The sequence below is a fragment of the Macaca fascicularis genome, chromosome 1 (genome assembly GCF_037993035.2).
Source record: "Macaca fascicularis isolate 582-1 chromosome 1, T2T-MFA8v1.1".
NCBI classification, from domain to species: Eukaryota; Metazoa; Chordata; class Mammalia; order Primates; family Cercopithecidae; genus Macaca; species Macaca fascicularis.
In genome coordinates, this window is record NC_088375.1 from 34,326,433 (window position 1) to 34,344,991 (window position 18,559).

Here is an 18,559-nt window from a genome sequence, read left to right on the forward strand (position 1 = left end):
CCTTTTTAGAGGTTCTGATAACACTTTAGCAGACTAGGGTCTTATCATTGCTGTGGCTTCCAGATAAGGGACCATGCAAATAACATTGCTTTCTCAAGGAACAACAGTGACCTGCAGTGGTTACTTCCCAAGTGAGGGTGTGAGTGTGTGTATATACCTGTGAGCACTTTTGATCATGCCTGTCTGTGAGTCAGACTGATCAGGAACAGAAATATAACAATACCTGGAGGAATTCTTGTGCTAAAAACTTTGTGAAGATGACAAAAGGAGTTCTTACAAATGAGATCACCTGTCCCCTGAAGTTGAGTGTATACAGTGTATTGCTCTTTTCTGCCAGAATTTTGTTCCAGTGGACTTCCCTCAGGCTCTTCCCCTGCCCTGACCCTCCCCAACAAGAGGTAGAAAAGAGAGGGAGGGAAGGAGAGGTAGAGGGAATATGCATATTTCCTCCATTTCTCCATTTACACTTTTGGCTAAGACTTTTTAAAGTCTCTGGGTTCTCACCTGCACTGTTCCCTCTGCCTGGCATATCCTCCTCCGCTTCTCTACCTGGTGAACCCACTCAAAGTCTTCCTTTGCTGATATTCTTCATGCCTGCAGGCAGTGTTGGTGCCTCTCTCAGGTCAGTATTCCAACCCTATTATAATATTTATATTTGTTTTTACAACTGCAAGACCTAATATAATAAATAGGCATATCCTTGGTGCTCAATAAATCTTTGTTGAATGAATGTGTAAATGGACAAGTAACTGAATGGTGAAAGAAAGAGGTTCCTATTAAATGTTGTTTTTAGTTTGGGGTGTAACCTGGGCATATTTGGTAGAAAAACCTGTTGGCTGCATGGAGAATGGAAGAAACTCATGAAAAGAGATGAAGTGGGAGTTGTTGAACTTGAAGTGAGCGAGACTAGGAAAGGAGATGTAGATGATTAAGACATCAGCAATGGAAAATGGAGAAGGGGCCCCAAACTTGGGTTTAGGTGTTCAAACCTAGGGACCAGGCATGATTGTACCTGCCAATCTGGAGACATAAGAATTAGCAGAAGAAAGTCCAAAGATAAAAGTGAGGGGTGGGAGGTGGAAGTAAAATAGTCTACACACTTTTACGAGTTAACAGGTGGCTCATTTTTTTCAGAGAGGCTCTATTTTACATGTGAGGAGAGCTTTGTAAGGGGCTTTTTTTTTTTTTTCTTTGTCAGAGAAGAAGGCCAAATCCAGTATGTCTTGTTGGATGGTCCTGCTGATACTATTTCTCATCTTGTAGAAAGGGCTAGAATAGGACACCAGGAGATCTGGTATTAGAGAGTGCATGATAACTATGATGGGCTGCAGACTTACCATGTCTGAAGTCCACTTACTCTGTATTTAGGAAATTTGTTTGGGAAACCAGGCCCGCAATTTGTTAGAGGAAAACTGGCATGGGCTTTGGAAGTGCTGATGGTTCTGTTTGGGGCTAAGTAGAGAACTGTGTCTTTTAAATTGGTCTAGATCACTATTTCTCAATCTTTAATATGCATAGGAATTATTTGGGGGTCTTTTAAAAGTGCACATTCTTGTTGAGTCAGTCTGAAGTGGATCCTGAGATTTATTTCTAACAAGCTCCCTGGTGATTCTAATATTGCTACTTTAGGTACCACACTGTGTGTAGTAAGAGGTTTAACCGTATTCTGAGTGAAAAGGCTTTCTAACTTCAGTTCAAAAACTGACCATGTATCAGACAAAACACAACAAATTAATGCTTTAGTTTTCTAATTCGTATAATGGAAATCATGCAATTGCCTCTTTCCCTTACATCTTCTTTTTAGGGATATTCTAAATGATAGGATTTGGGGATCCTCAGCACAAACTCACTAATGAGGAGAGGTAATTTATCTGTAGCTCCATTGGTGGAAACATGAGTGCTTCCATATTATAATATAGGCATTGGCATGAGACTCATCATAGTGCACATCTCTGCTGTGCCATCAACCAGTTAGATAACCCCAGGCAAGTAATTTTATGTTTCTAAATCCTACCTCATCTATAAAATCAACATCTATACATTCATTGAACCAATATTTATTGACAGCTATTATGTACCAGGCATTGTGCTGTGCACTGGGAATATCATAGCAAATAATGCTTTGCCCTCACCAAGCTCTTTTCCATGGTGGGAGCTGATGATAAGCAAGTAAAACCAATATACAAAACAATTCAGGGTATGCATCCTATGAAAGAAAAAAAGATGCTTTGATTAAGAAAGAAAAAGTTAGAGGGGCAAAATAAGGATGGTCTGGGGTGGTAAGAATTATGCTTAGATAGGAAGAAAGAGAAGGAGCCAGTCAGGAGAAGATTAAAAAAAAGAAAAGCATCATGACTCGAGAGAATGGCATCAACTCTTGTGGCTAGAAAGGTCATGGGTTGTGCTTGGGATTCTAAGTCCAGTGTCGGTGAAGTGCATTAAGGAAGGTGAATGTGGCATTGAATAAGGTTGGAGAAATTGGGGCCAGAACACACAGGACCTTGTAGACTGAAGAAAGAACTTTGGATTTCATTTTTCCTCCTAACAGAAGCAATGGAAATGTTCTACACAGGGAAATTTATTTTTTTGAAAGTTCCCTCTGACTGGTGTTCGCTGACTGGCTGGGAAGGGATCCAGAGGAGAAGTGGAGTGTTCAGTTAGGAAGTGAAAGATGGTGGCTTGTGTTAATGTTTGTGGTAATGCTGAAGTGTAGAGACAATTTTCAGAAATACCTGGGAGATGGAGCAGGACTTGTTGACAGGTTAGAAGAAAGCAGATGGGGTGAGCAAAAAGGTAAGATTGAGAGGAAGAATAGAATCAGTGATGGCTTCTAAGTTCCAAGTTTGAGCAACAGGGCAGCTGATGGTATCATTTACTGAGCTGGGGATGGTTGAGGAGGCTAATATGTGGAGTGATGGAATCAAGAATCTAAACAATAATAGTCCCTATCACACAAAGTGTGTTTGAGGACAAAATAGTATAGATGTATATTTTTCTATACAATAGTTAGCACTTAAGTGCTCTACATGTTGTTGTTTTTCTGTTGTTGTTATTATTCTTGAGGGAGTACCCACTGGAGACACCAGGTGCCCTTGATCGGCAAAGACATGATAATTCTCTGGGACTCAACAAATCATTCTTTTATTTTCTCCAATGGAAAATAAATGTTGCTCTTGAAAACCTTACAGTGGTGATAGAAGGATGGGGTAGACTATGTGTGCCTCAAGTGACATCAATCAAACTTTCAGCCAACTTTTGATTACAAGATCTTTATTTCTGGCAATGATGTAAGAAGCAGAAAGAGCACAGCTGGGTTTTCAGCACTAGGAGGATACCATAAGTTCTCGAAATTGGAAAAAGCACCTTCTAACTTGGAAATTGTGCTGATTTGTCTAGAGAAGTTAGAGGGAAAATAAATACAAACCTTCCCCCAACCCCAACTCCTCATGATACCATTTACAGAGTAAGGAAGAAATCACAGAGCAAGAACTCTCAATTAACAACCCTAGCCAAAAGGCTGGATGCTTAGCAAAGACCAAATGGAATAGTCACAGGGCTGTGAGGTGGATGATCTTCCTCTCTGGTTTCTACACCTTATTAGCATGAGAAGGTAGCCTGAATTTTAGTAGTTTGCCAACCTGGCTGCACATAAAAACTTCTGACAAGTTTAAAGATACGGAGTCCTGGGCCACTCTCAGGAGGTTTAATGCACTAAGCCTAGCAATCCAGATTTTTTAAAGTGGCTTCTACATAATTCTGATGGGATTGGTCTACACATGTAAGTTGGAAATCATTGATCTCATGATCAGAATGTTATATTATGAATTGAGAACTTTGAAATCTATGAATTGCTGTGTGCGGGTAAATCACTTCATGGTTACTAATGTGATTTCCTGTCTACAAATGAGATGTTTTGGCTGATAGACAGCGAGTAGAATGTTTTACATGGAGGGTGCTTGGCATGGGCTATCAGAGATGTTTTGGAATCTCTGTCCTGGTAAGGGCCTGTTTGTCTAGTATCCAATGCTATCATTCTTTCAAATGCAATCTATTCACTTCATGACTTCAAGGAGTCGTTTGGTTCCTGATGCATAAGCCATACACAAAGGATCATTGTGAATAAACCAGTTTTTTCATTCATGATTTTAAAGGTGTCAAAGGTCACTCCTCAACATCACCAAACTAGAAGCAATGCAGAGGCACTGGAAATCAGTCCATCCATTGCTGTGTCTCAGTCAGTTTGAGCTGCCGCAACAGAACACCATAGATGGGTGGCTTAAACAACATGCATTTGTGTCTCACAGGTCCGGAACTTGAGAATTCCAAGGTGCTGGCAGATCCCTTATCTGGCGAGGGTACCTTCCTAGCTTGCAGATGATTGTCTTTTTTTTTTTTTTTTTTTTTTGAGACAGAGTCTCACTCTGTCTACCAGGCTGGAGTGCAGTGGTGCGATCTCGGCTCACTGCAATCTCCGCCTCCCAGGTTCAAGCAATTCTTCTGCCTCAGCCTACCAAATAGCTGGGAGTGCAGGCGCTTGCCACCTCGCCTGGCTAATTTTTGTAATTTTAGTAGAGACAGGGTTTCACCATGTTGGCCAGGCTGACCTCGAACTCCTGACTTCATGATCTGCCCACCTCGGCCTCCCAAAGTGCTGGGATTACAGGCATGAGCCACCGCACCTGGCCAGATGATTATCTTTTTTCTGTGTCCTCACATGGCAGAGCACAGAGAGGGCAAGCTGTTACGTGTCTTCTCATGAGGGCATTGGGAAGGCTCCACCCTCGTGACTTAATTACCTTCCAAAGACCCTACCCCCTAAAATACCATCACATTGGGAGTTAGCATTTCACCATATGAGTTTGCGAGGGCCACAAACATTTAGTCCATAGCGCTAAGTAACAAAAACATGAGCAGGATGGGTGGCAAGATTTAGGCTTCAGTCTTCTTCAAGGGCCCTGTGGGGAAACCAAATTTCTTGGGACTAGGAAGAATCCAGAACACTCTGAATTCCTGGCACAATCCAACCAGCTCATAGCACTGCAGTGCCAAATTTCATACCATGAAATCTCAAGGCTTGCACCATAAGCTGAGATCCACGACATGAACATCAGGCAAAATGAGACAGCCCTCACTATTGGGCCCCGAGATACTTAACCTATCAAATGCTTTGCTAGAAGACTGAGGGTGGAGACGTTGGTTGTCTGATATAGAGAGATGTGGAAGTCCTGGGAGGCCCATGGAGAGATGGCAGTGCAAAGCTGTCTTCTGTACAAAGGAGAAGAAACTATGAGGAAAAAGAATTGAGGCTCAGAGGGGCAAAGGAACTCCTGCAGAAAGAAAACAGAATTTCCTATGGAATTGGGACTCTGTCTGCCAACCTTTCCCTGCAGTGCCTCTTCGCCGGTCGGGGTCCGGTGTAGCTGTGCTATTCTCTTGCTGCCTTCTAGCCATCCTCCTCCCTGTGTTGATGGTGGTTTGTAGCGCAGGGCCTGTTGCATTGTCTGGGTGCCACGATGGAAGGCTACATTCTTCTTCCCCATCCAAGTTTGATCTGTCTACTCTCACCCCTGAGGTTATTAAACTGGCAAGGAAATATATGAAATCGGCATTCTTGAATGGCTCCTTAACTCTGGGCAAGGAAAGGGAAGACTATTTCCATGGTTGAAGTATTCCAACCAGTTCAGAGAAAAATACCACATGAAGTCAAAATATGATCGTCCTGGCCAAGCAAGGGTTTTCCTTCATAACCATGCTGGCATGCAAGGTTTTTATAGCCATGCCTCTCCCCTGCTGTCAGTGGTATTGCCTGCTTTCTCCAGCTGGGGAATGTCAGTTCAGCAGAGGTAGGAGAAGGATTTCATCTGTGGGAGGTGGTAGAAAGAAGAGAGTCCCTGGGAGGATATAAACTCTGCTGTGTGAAGGAGGAGTAAAATATCCATTCTAGGTGACGGACAGAAAGGAGCCTCGTTAGAGTAAAAAAGAGCTGCAAACCCTTAATTGAAAATAGATTTGGAGAGGCATTTTTAAATGTCATCTTTCTGGAGGGAAAGAAGCAATTTACTAAGCAGTACATTTCATTTGTATAAAGTTTAAAACCAGGCAAAACTCCTCTATGCTGATGAAAATCAGAAGTGTGTGGTGTTGCAGAATATTGTATGCCGTGAGGGTGGGGGGATTTTAACTGGGAAGGAATGCAAGGGGGAATTCTTAGGGGCTAGACATGTTCTGCATCTTGATCTGACTGGTGATTGGTTACCCAGCTGTATTCACAGGTAAAACTCCCTCAAGCCACACGCTAAGATTTGCATATTTTTCTATGTGTAATTCATTACTCAATACAAAAATTTAAAGTTAAACTTCTTTTTTGCCCACTTATGGATGTGGCATTGGGACACAGGGCTTCTGAGTGCTCAGCCGAGGATGAGGATGCGTTAGTAAAACTGTGGAGCATGCCAGAAACAGTTAGAGCCTGATGTGGCAGGAGGACCGGGGGCTTTGGCTGTGAGCAAACCTGGGTCTGCATCCTGCCTGCAGGGTTTGCTGTGTGTTTTGAGTAAGCTTTACTTTTCTCTCAGGTTCAGTTTTCTTAAGTGTGGATAATAACATTTACCTTTAAATGTTGTTTGATCCAAATACCATATGTTCTCACTTGTAAGTGGGAGGGGAGCATTGAGTATACATGGACACAAAGAAGGGAACACCAGACAGTGGGGCCCACCTGAAAGTGGAGGAGAAGAAGAGGGTGAAGATGGAAAAACTACCTACAGGGTACTATGCTTATTTCCTGGGTGATGAAATAATCTGTACACCAAACCACTGTGACACACAATTTACTCATGTAACAAACTTGCACATGTACTCCTGAACCTGAAAGTCGGACAGAACTACGATGCAAAAAAATTCCAGTCATAAAAATCAGATTTTTTTTTTTTTTTTGAGACACAGTCTCACTCTATCACCTGGGCTGGAGTGCAGTGGCAAGATCATAGCTCACTGCAGCCTCAACTTTCTAGGCTCAAGCCATCCTCCCACCTCAGCCTCCCCAGCAGCTGGGACTACAGGTGCATGCCACTGTGCCTGGCTAATTTTTGTATTTTTTGCAGATATGAGGGTTTTGCCATGTTGCCCAGGCTAGTCTCAAACTCCTGACCTCAAGAAACCTGTCTGCTTCAGCTTCCCAAAGTGCTGGGATTATAGGAGAGAACCACCATGCCCTGCCAAAAATCAGATTTCTATTGCAAAATGTTCTTGGGAATAAAGATATGAATCTAAATAATTATTTAATAATAAAACACTCAACTTATTTCTAAGTATGTATTATTTACATGTGTTTAACTATTAAAATATTTTATTATTAAAATTATTTGAAGTTGAATGAATTCTGTGATGTGAGATCTTTGACAACTTATTTAACATCGTTCAGTGTGTTTCTATGAAGTGGGGATTAAAAAGATGATTTCATAGGCTGGGCACATTGGCTCATGCCTCTAATCTCAACACTCTGGGAGGCTGAGGCGGGTGGATCACCTGATGTCGGGAGTTCAAGACCAGCCTGACCAACATGGAGAAAACCCATCTCTACTAAAAATACAGAACTAGCCAGGTGTGGTGGCACATGCCTGCAATCCCAGCTACTTGGGAGGCTGAGGCGGGAGAATCACTTGAACCCAGGAGGCAGAGGTTGCAGTGAGCTGAGATAGCGTCATTGCACTCCAGCCTGGGCAACAAGACTGAAACTCCATCTCATAAAAAAAAAAAAAGAAAAAGAAAAAAAAAGATGATTTCATTAGTATTATAATGATTCAACTTGGTATCTTCGAATGTGCCTTGCAATGTGCCTGACATGCTGTTAGTTTCAGTTCAATGATTCAATTCAGCAGATATTTATTTAATGCTGAATATAAACCAGATATTATTTTAGTTCTTGGGAATTAAAAACAAGACCACCACATAGCCTCTGGCTTCTGGAAGCTTTCAATCTAGTGGGAAAGACAGTCACGAGCATTTATAAAACAATGTGATAAATGTTTTACTAGTGTAAGATTAGAGTACTGCAGAAGCCCACAGGAGGTATGGCACAATAGTCAGAAGATAATATGCAGGGGTTGGTGGGCATATTTAACCCTTAAAAGGGGCATAATGAGACTAGAAAATGGTAATTTAAGGCTACTACATGTTTGGAAGAGTCAATGGCCAAAGGGTTATTTTTATTTTAGAATTACAAGCTTATCTGTAACCAGGAGTGTTTTGCATTAGAAGTGGATATGTTAAAACAGCAACATGGAAAGCACTTTCAAACTGCAGTGAGTCAAAAGGGGAATGGAATGGAATCCTCAGTAGCAAGGACCCTAATTCCATTGACTCCAGTCCACACCAAATGCTGTCACTCTGGTTGGGGACCATGTCTGGGCATGAGAATGAGGACCAATTCTTCCAGGGCAGTATTGAGTCATGTCTACTTTGAGAAGCTGGTGAAAGGTATGCACTCTTTCCAAGGAAAAATAAACTTGTAAACAAATGAAGCAGTCATCTCGGAAGTTATTGTCCTTCTGAAAGTTAGGTTCAGAATCTCTGTTTTAAAAGAAAACTCATATTGCTGCACTTTCTCCCCTCTCTGAAGAACCAATAAATAGTAGCAACTTCATCAATTATATTGCCGTATCAACACTGCTGATCCTCAAATCACTTCTGATCAGTTCTCTGAATATGCGATAACCTTTTCTGTACCCCATCCTACCTGACATTTCATTGTACTTAGTTGTGAGTCTTTTCCAAGATGAAGATCTCAGAGAAAACCCAACTACAATTTAGATGCTGCACTATTTATCAAACCCTCTTAAGAGTAATAGATGAAATATTTCTATATAACATTTACTACTACTTCAAATAATAAATGAACATTACTATTTTTAGTTCCATGATTTAGAAATTAGCCTCGGACAGTGGGACATATGGCTCACAAAAACCATCTGTCCCTGCCTATTTGCTAATTCTTATCCCATATTGCTGAGGATCGAGTCTTCTTTCATGACCTCCTTGAGAGATTCTGATGAGCTCTTTTGTTTTATGTTTTATCAGCAAGTTCCTGAAGATACAATGCCTGGAAGGTGGAATCTGGGAGCAAGGCAGCTGCATTCCTGTGGTGTGTGAGCCACCCCCTCCTGTGTTTGAAGGCATGTATGAATGTACCAATGGCTTCAACCTGGACAGCCAGTGTGTACTCAACTGTAACCAGGAAAGTGAAAAGGTAAGGAACATTTTTTGAACTTATTTTGGATCAGGCTGTGCTCTAATCTTGATGCCCAATCCAAGAAATTTGAGAAATGAAATTTCTAAAGAATTCCAACAGGCAGGGACTTGGGATTCTAATCGGGAGTGTTGGTATTATGCAATAGAAAATTCACAAAATACCACATATTTGAAATGTTCTCTCCTGAGTTCAGAACTTCCTCTGAGGTAAGAAGAAGAATCCAATGGGTGCAGTACCAGGTATATCCCCAAAAGAATGGTAGGATCCTGATTTAGCAATGTGATCCCCTCTCATGGATGGCCATTGACATAAGTTGACTACAAATACTAGTATTATTATTTTTCTAGAACAGAGTCCTGAACAGAAACACAAATTCCTTGGCAAAGCTGGAAGTGCTGTTTGACTATTCCCCTCCCTAGGATTTTGGCACAAAAGGTCTCAAATGAAAAACACAGTCTTATCTTGGTTGTGTGACTAAAAGCAATTTTATTTTAGAATCTTTTCAAGCCTCACACACATACATGAGACAGGAAGTCAAGCAGACTTCCTAGGCAAAGGTCAATGTCCTTGTCTGCTCCCTGGCACCTGTTATCTTAGTTTTCGGTACTCCAAGGTAAGCACCATGGAACAAATGTGAAAAGAATATGGCAGAAAATGAGACCCCTGAGAAATCAAGCACATCCATTTGCACTGATGGGTTAAGGAACCATCGAGTTGACCAGATGAAGGGAGGGCTACCTACATTTCTAAAATCTTACATTTTGGAGTTTTGAGAGTTAGTGCTACTCTCTGTGTTCTAGATAAAGTATAATTTGTGGAGCCAAGAGTTATACAAACCAGCACACATGTGGAGAAAGGGAATAGAATTTTGGTGAGACCGAAAGCAACTATGATGTGTCCATTCAAGCAGAAAGGCAAAAACACACCTTTAGGAAATATTATGAATTGGTTTCACTGGATGAAGCTCATCTTGAAAAAATCTGACATTTGCCACAAGCAGCATTTGTGTGATAGTAGGGATGAATCAGTGCAAAACAACACCATCTGGGAAACAATTCCGAAAATAGCTCTGAATTCATGAGCTTTGGTTGATAGCTGATTGTATTCCTATATATAAAGGAAAATACATTGTTAATACATTTCATTAATGGAAAAAATTTGTCATCATGATTCCTCTGCCTGGAAAAAGCAAAGAATTTTTTTGGCTTTTTTTTTTTTTTTTTTTTTTGACCAGTAACAATATGTTGTTTCAATAGTGTCTTTTGGTCCAGGTTCTAGAATTGGAGAATACTACCACTTAATCAGACCACTTTTTTTCAACTCTCAATAAAGTTAACAAAACGATAATTAAGATGTTTACTTTTGATATTCTAGCTTCCCATCCTCTGCACTAAAGAGGGACTGTGGACCCAGGAGTTTAAGTTGTGTGAGAATCTGCAAGGAGAATGCCCACCACCCCCATCAGAGCTGAATTCCGTGGAGTACAAATGTGAACAAGGATATGGGATTGGTAAGGATAGGAGTGAATCTTAAAGTCAATTTCCATGTCATTCTTTTATTGAGCACAGCTGAAATTTTTAAATTTTTATTTATTTATTTATTTTGAGATGGAGTCTTGTTCTGTCGCCCAGGCTGGAATGCAGTGGCGCAATCTCAGCTCACTGCAACCTCCGCTTCCCGAGTTCAAGCAATTCTCCTGCCTCAGCCTCCCAAGTAACTGGGACTACATGCGCCTGCCACCACGCCTGACTAATTTTTGTGTTTTTAGTAGAGATGGGACTTCACCATGTTGGCCAGGCTGGTCTCAAACTCCTGACCTCAGGTGATCCGCCCACCTCAGCCTCCCAAAGTTCTGGGATTACAGGCATGAGCCACTGCACCCAGGCTGCCCAGCTGAATCTCGAAGCAGAGACACTGTTCTCCCTGAAGAGTGGATTGAAATTGCAAGTTGACTCTTAGCTGCTTTAGTAAAAATGAGATTTATGGCAACTTTGAGGGGCCTAGACCAGATGGATTTGTGGTATGGTTTGTAGCTCCAAGATGAAAGGTGGGACTGTGTAGCCACATAGCATGTGTCTGCTGGGCTCTTCCATTCTTCTTTATTCTCTGTGGTTGTTACTGGAGTGGAGAATTACTGAAAGGGATGATTTGAGATTCCTCTTTCATGCATCATTCTTCAACCATTCTTTCTCTGCAGAGGACTAGGTTCCAGAGCCATGGACAGCTTCTTATTCAAGCAATTACAATTAAAGGTCTTTGTGGCCAGAACTGATTTATAGTGATGTTAACTTTGCCTTGACTGGCCCTAAATATCATAGAAAAGAGTTGTAGCTGATGCGAAACCTTGTAAGATTACTCCTAAATTCTGAACTGCATTAGCAAGGAATAATTTTATCAGACATTCTAACCAATGCCAATGAGTATAATTTGTATTAACTAGTAAGCTCATTGCCGTCTTCAAGATGCTGTCTGCACAGTGATGTCTTGTGGTCAGGCATAGAGTATCAGGGAATTCAGATGTGCCTCTTGGGTGGTGTTTCACAAACAGATTCTCATCCTCCAAGCGTCCAATTTCTGTATTAAAATATCATATACTCACATATCTAGAGCCCTTAAGAGGGATGTAGTTCTTTTGATTGTTTTAAAAGTCACTGAAAACATAGAAACATAGATAGTAGGGACTAAAAAGAAACTTGGAAATCATCAAATCTATAGATGAGGAAATAGAGAACCTAGAGAGTGTATTTTCTCTTAATATAATTTTAGGAGATATTTGGACTCTGTGTGGAAGGGAATACAGCAAGATTTTTCTGCAAGAGACCAATACATACCCAAAGTCTCTGCTTCTGATTCTTCACTGCTTCCTCCTTTAATCAAATAGGTTTGTTGGCTGCCAATGCAATTATCTTTAGTGCAGCAACAGAGAGAATAGTATCGGGAGTAATTTTATAATTTCTGGGTCATTTCCTGCCATCCACCACCACCACTACCAGTATGTCAAGTTCTTAGGTAGTAGTTGTTGCAATTGTAAGCTGCCAGGAGACCATGTAAACAGGAATGATATTAGATATACTTAAAAGGTATGAGCCAATCAGGATAGACTTTGTCTAGCTAGAGTCCTGGAGGAGATCTTGGAGGCCCGCTGGGCCAGGAGTCAATCTTTCAGTTACTAGATGGTGTAGAAATTCAGGCATTCCAGAGGTGGTGTTATCCTGGAAAAGACAGAGGAGGGGACACTTGGGGCAAGTGGAGTTAGGTTGGGGGAAAGTCTCTTTACCAATTTGTGTGAAAGTAACCTTACGGGAACACAGATGACTATCAGCCCTGCCTACAACATCATAATATGGTGACCCATAATGAAATCAATTGTTCTTTAAAAACTCAAAGCTATTGATTCCTGAAAGAAAAAGAACGAGATCTGGGAAGTTCAAGTCTCTGCTGTAAACTTCTGTTCTTTCAGGTGCAGTGTGTTCCCCATTGTGTGTAATCCCCCCCAGTGACCCCGTGATGCTGCCTGAGAACATCACTGCTGACACTCTGGAGCACTGGATGGAACCTGTCAAAGTCCAGGTGAGGAAACGGACATCATTATGTGCCAAAGACGTGAGTCTGCTGAGCAACATTTGGAACATTGTTTTTCGGAGTAATTTCAGAGACTTTCAAAGCATCCTCAAAGCAAACAACCACATGGATTATTCCTAGAAAGAAAAGTTAAACATTGAAAAGCAAAAAGAGGGAGACTTGAAAAAAAAAAAGATAGCTCACATCTAAAGGAAAGTTTGAAGTATAAGATGGAAAGAAATCTTAGAGACATAAGGAACAGAAAGGAAAATTACTACTAATGAAAAATAGGATGGGACAGGTTAGGATAAGTCAAAGAAATATATAAAGATGAAAGAAGGATGGAAAGAAAAGGATGGATTAGAAAAGATGAAAGTAAAACTGCAAGCAGGGGAGTGCCTAAAGGAACTGAGTAAGAAGAGAATTGCCTTTCCTTTATCCATCTCCCACCCTTTCTAAACCTGAAATCCTTTTCCTGGGCCATCTGCTATTCAAAGTCAGTCATCAGCAAAATCCACGACATCCACAGCCTCTTCTCTGGGCTTTCTTTCCATTTGCTTCCTTTTCTATCTGAAATCTGGCTCTCCACTGAGGACTCTGCCTCCCCCGCAAGACTCATTCCTTGCTGCTTTCTCCCTCAGGCCCCTCCTAACCCTGGACCTGCAAGAGGGATAGGCATCATCCTCTCTCCTCACTGCCATTTGTAAACCATTTTTCCTCCCTCCCCTGTAAAATGACTCACATTTGAATCCAATCTCAACAGAATGAACCACTCACTTCCCTCAATGCGGCTGTCATCTTCTGACCCTTACGGCACCCCTCTCCTTGCTTCTGAAACACTTTGACTCCTGGGGCGTGGCCACATTAGCCAGCCCTCCTGTCAAAACTTGCATTGATGTCTACATCTGCACATTTGATTCTTCTGAAATCAGGATTCTCAGCTCTGGGGCTTCCTTTCCTCCTGTGGCTGCCTTTCCCTTTCCAACTCCATCTTCCTTGTGCTTTCCTTGGCTCCCCCTAATCTTGCCTTGGTGGCTTCTTGGCTCTTTCCTAAACATGCCAGCCACACCCTCACCTCAGCACCTTTGCTCTTTTGCTTCATTCAGCCCAAGATGTTCTTCTTCAGAATATCTGCATGGTTTGCTCCTTTCCGTCTTACAGATTTTTAGTCAAATTTCAGGAAGGCCCTCTTTGGTTATTCTATTAATATCTAACATTTTAAGTCCCCTGACATTTTCTGTCTCCTTTCCTTTTATTTTTCCTCCTTAGGATGTATCATTACCAAGAATATTACATATTTTACTTACTTATCTATCATCTTTTTCTGCCATTAAAATAAAAAGCTCATTGATAGATTATTGTCTGTTTTATCATTATTATATCCCTAGATCCTAAAACAGTGCCTAGTATTTGATATGTGCTCAATAAATATTTGTGAAATGAGTGAATGAAAAAGAGAAAGAAAAGGCTATGCAGGAGTTAAATGGAGAAAATCGTGTTGTAAACTAATTGTTTCTTCTTAGAATAGAGGAGGGTGGGGACATCAGAAAGCCTAAGAGCTTGGTTACTTAATTATTAGGCTGTTTAACAAAATTCTTGCAAGTCTGTTCTCATTGGATGAGCAAAAGAGGACTCCAGAGATACGCCACATTTCATTCAAACATTATCCTCAAGTCTCTGCTTTTCCCTCACAGGTTAATTGTGCTTTATTGTGGGCATGGATTTGTGTCAAAGCAGGAGGTTCAGGAAAAAACGTACTCTAAGTGTGATTTGGGTGAGGAATGGAGAATAACACAATCCTATTAATTCAGTTAGTCATTCATTCAACAAACATTTACTGAAGTTATTATGTGCCATGAGCTATGCTGAGTGATGGGATGTGGAGGTGAAAAATAATAGTCCCTCTGTTTAAGAACTTACAATTTGGCCATGAAATCAGATATCTATGATGATGTCACATGGGAAAAGGTTTGAATGTAGTAGAGGTGTTATGGGAACACCTGAGAGGAAGCAACCAAGTCTTCTGCTCAGGAGCCTAGTGGAGTTGGGGAAGGATCAATGGAAACTGACCAAAAAGCTTTTCCTCTGGGTCTTAAACTGTGATCAAGAGGAGCACTCAAGAGGGTAAGAAATAGTAAATGTTCCATCTGGCTGAAACCAGGGTATGTGTGGTACTGAGGGAGAGGAAAGATGGTGGTAAAAAAATGAGGTCAGGAGAAGCAGGCAGGCAAGATCCCACCAGGCATTGCCTGCCCTTCCTAGGATGTCAAGCCTCATGAGAACTCTGAGTGGAGGTGGAGTGCACCTCAGGGCTGAGGGCAGTGTGAAGACTGCATTGAAGTATGAAGGAGAGGGCCAGAAAAACACCTCCACAAGTTCTCCCATCCCCTGGCCTTTCCAGACTTTCACTTTTACTCTCCATTCTGTTGTTAAGGTTTAGCTAAACTACAGTAGCTGGAATTACAGTGCCCTGGAGAAAGACTTTCTGCCTCGTGTTTCATGATGTGCCAGATGGTCTAGACCCTTTCTTTCAGCCCCATAAACTCAGTGTGCCATGATGAAACACTTCTCTTTCTCTATAAGCAGGCAAAGGGAGAAAGCCTTGGGCATGCATGAGCATTTTCTTTCTCTTGGACATAAACTGAAATCGATCCTTCTTCATTTGCTTCACCATCCACTCCACAAGGCGTCTTTGGGAACAGTCAAAGATGCAGGGTCTGTGAGGCCCTAGTGCAAGCCTTCCAGTCAGCAGGGTTTCTTCTACCTCTGTGTTTCTAATGAAACATTCTGGAAAATGGCAGTCCATTTGTCTTCATGAAAACAGCAGGGATACCAATTACAGTGACTTGACTCTAAACTGGAAAACAATTTTCTCTGTTCGATTAAAGCCTCCCTTTTCTCAGCTATCCTTTTGGGGAAATCATTATTGTTTATTTACGTCTATTCCATAGCATTTTGTTCTTGTTTATATTCCTGATGCCTTTTTCAGTGCCTGGCACTTTGTAGGTTCCTTAGAAACATTGGTTGAATGAGCAAAGAAACTGCTATAGCACCATTTTCTTTTTTTCTTTTTAATTTAATTTAATTTTCAGTACCGGGATACAGATGCAGGATGTGCAGGTTTGTTACGTGGGTAAATGTGTGCCATGATGGTTTGCTGCACCTATCAATCAACCCACCACCTACATATTAAGCCTCACATGCATTAGCTATTTGTCCTGATACTGTCCCTCCCTCTGGCCCCCTGACAGGCCCTAGTGTGTGTTAATTTCCTCCCTGTATCCATATGTTCTGATTGTTCAGTTCCCACTTATAAGTGAGAACATGCAGGTAGCACCATCTTCTACTTCAGAAGTAAATGCATATTTTTTTCTCAGTCTGGATGCATTTCAGCAGCTTCTTATTGACATATCCTTGTCAATTCTAAGTTGACCACCTCAGGAAAAAACATGCGGAACATCTTCCTTAAGTCAGTATATCAAACATGATCGTTTCTATCATTGCATTTATCATGACTATGATTTAGTCAGTAAATTCTTGGGTTTTGACGTAGGTTGACCAGACTTGATTTTGAGGATGTTAGCAGAGAAACACTGAAGACCCTGCAATAAAAAAAATACATTTTCTAAAAGCTGAATTTTTAACTCATGAGCTCTTTTATTCACCAACTGCATAACCTTAGGCAATTTACTAGTCAGTACCTCCATTTCCTCATGTGTAAGTGGAAATAACACTGATCTCAGTAGAGTAATGTGAGTATCAGATGAGAAACGTGTGAATAGACCTTAGCTTACTTGATGCATAGTAAGTTTTCTTGATCAGTTGCCATTCTTATTTGAGGCAGGTTGCTTCCCCTCAGTTTGCCTGCCTCTTCTCATCTGTATGAGATTCTGCCCTGCTCTTTATAATTTGGGTATATAACTAAACTCTATAGCTTGTCACAGTTCACAGTATTGATAGGGATGCAATTGCTTTTCTGGAACTCTTGAGGCTTGTGTCACATTTCCATGTGAAAACAAAGTGAAATCATTAAATTAGCTGCTTCCAAAATGTAAGGGAAGAGCTGAGGTAACTTGCGAAATGAGTCTTGTCCTTACCTTAGAAGGATTATTTGTTTCTAGAAAAATTCCCAGCAATCAGAATTTCAGAAGTTGAAAACATAATTAACATTTTAATGTTTTCTTGAACTCCAAATAAATACCCTTTATGCCCAAAGAAAACCAAATAGTTAACCAATGGTGAACACTAATTATCACAGAGTAGCAAAACAAGCTGTTACGTATGCTGTCTCTGCTCTTTCACAGTTGCTATGTTAAAGAATATTGCTTACAAACAAAGCTTGCAAGAGATGCTCTGTGTTTAGGAAATTGCAATTTTATAGTAAAAGAAAAACAAGAAAAAAGAAGTCACTGGATGCAGTGGAAATGATGATGAGATGATTGCCCTTATGTACCTCGGGGCCTCTAGGATGAGATTATGCACCAGCCACAGGTGATCTCAGATGGCTATGGTTCTATGGCACTCAGCAACTCACCCAGGGTGCGAAATCTAACCTTGTCCTCATAAATAAGAAGAAATGCCTCATAAACCAAGGCAATTCGTTAAATGAAACTCCATGTCGAGTAAAATCCTTGTAAGTCAAATTGACTTATCTTGGGAGTTGTTCCATGTTGTACTCAATCTTAAATGTTTGTGTCCTTAAGAATCGCTTGGGCAGTATGTAAAAAGAACAGCAGGATTCCAGCCTTCAGAAAGACTGGAGATGCTTTGGAATGAGCGTCTTTAACAAGCACCTTAGGTAATTCCACTGAAATGCTTCAAGAAACCCTACTATTACAAAATAAAATACTGACAAGATAAATATTATAAATACAAGCACACCTCTCTGAAGCATGGCTCATTTGTTTAGTAAATGATGCTTGCTTATTTCATGAAAATTCCTGCTATCTGCCATTATTTCAAATGCCTTTGTATCTGGCAGGAGTACAGAGTAATGGATTAAATTGCATTATTTTCTCTAGTCTGCTTCCAATGACTTCATTCTTTGTAATAAAAAATGATACCTTACATTTGGATAACACTTTGTTGTCTTCAAAACATATATGTGTGAAAAAATACATATGTGATATATTACACACACACGCATACACATACACATACACATACACGTATATATTTGAGTCTCATCACAAACCAATAAGCCAGGAAAGGAAGATTATATTATATTTATTTTACAGGCACATTAGCTGTTGTTGGATGACCTGTTCAATATTGCACAGCTGGCAAGAAATAGAAAAATAAATGCCACCAACTTTGCTGACTCCCAGTTTAATGCAGTACTCCCTGCCTCACCCTGTTTGCTATAGTCTTTTTTTCCCCCTTGTATATGTTTGAGTTAACTTGTCTATCTCATAGAGAATCAGTCATTCCTCTCAACCATGAGAAGCCCCTCATTTCCATACTTCCCCCAACATGAAACCTAAGAAAAAAAAAAGATTAAAAGCAATATTTCTTTATAATACTATTTTTTTTCTTGTGAAAACAATTGTGTTTGTTTTTAAAGAACAATCAAGTATAGTTTTAGATGCCTACAGAGTTTATTTGCCTTGCTCCAGGGGTTCTGCTTTGTATTCCTGCAAATGATGCCTGACTTATAGAATAATATATTTTTTATGAAAGGAAGAATTTCTGAGGTCTTAGGTAATCTGGGGTTTTGATGAAAAACATCTCGAAGTAGCAACTGACATA

General features: G+C 40.7%; 2 protein-coding genes across 4 annotated transcripts in view; one reads left to right on the top strand and one right to left on the bottom strand.

Moving 5' to 3' along the window:
• PAPPA2 (pappalysin 2) overlaps positions 1 to 18,559 on the top strand; it is a 303,262-nt gene that overhangs the window by 232,083 nt on the left and 52,620 nt on the right. For both annotated transcript variants that reach the window (XM_005540072.5, XM_074020862.1), the window contains 3 exons: positions 9,079 to 9,247; positions 10,625 to 10,760; positions 12,711 to 12,820. In XM_005540072.5, the coding sequence (XP_005540129.3) occupies positions 9,079 to 9,247; positions 10,625 to 10,760; positions 12,711 to 12,820 (415 nt within the window). The remainder of the gene's footprint in view (positions 1 to 9,078; positions 9,248 to 10,624; positions 10,761 to 12,710; positions 12,821 to 18,559) is intronic.
• The window catches only part of ASTN1 (astrotactin 1), a 377,384-nt gene continuing 374,691 nt past the window's right edge, over positions 15,867 to 18,559 (bottom strand). For both annotated transcript variants that reach the window (XM_074021135.1, XM_065529753.2), the window contains exon 23: positions 15,867 to 16,413. In XM_074021135.1, coding sequence (XP_073877236.1) covers positions 16,338 to 16,413 — 76 coding nt within the window. In that variant the 3' untranslated portion in view covers positions 15,867 to 16,337. The remainder of the gene's footprint in view (positions 16,414 to 18,559) is intronic.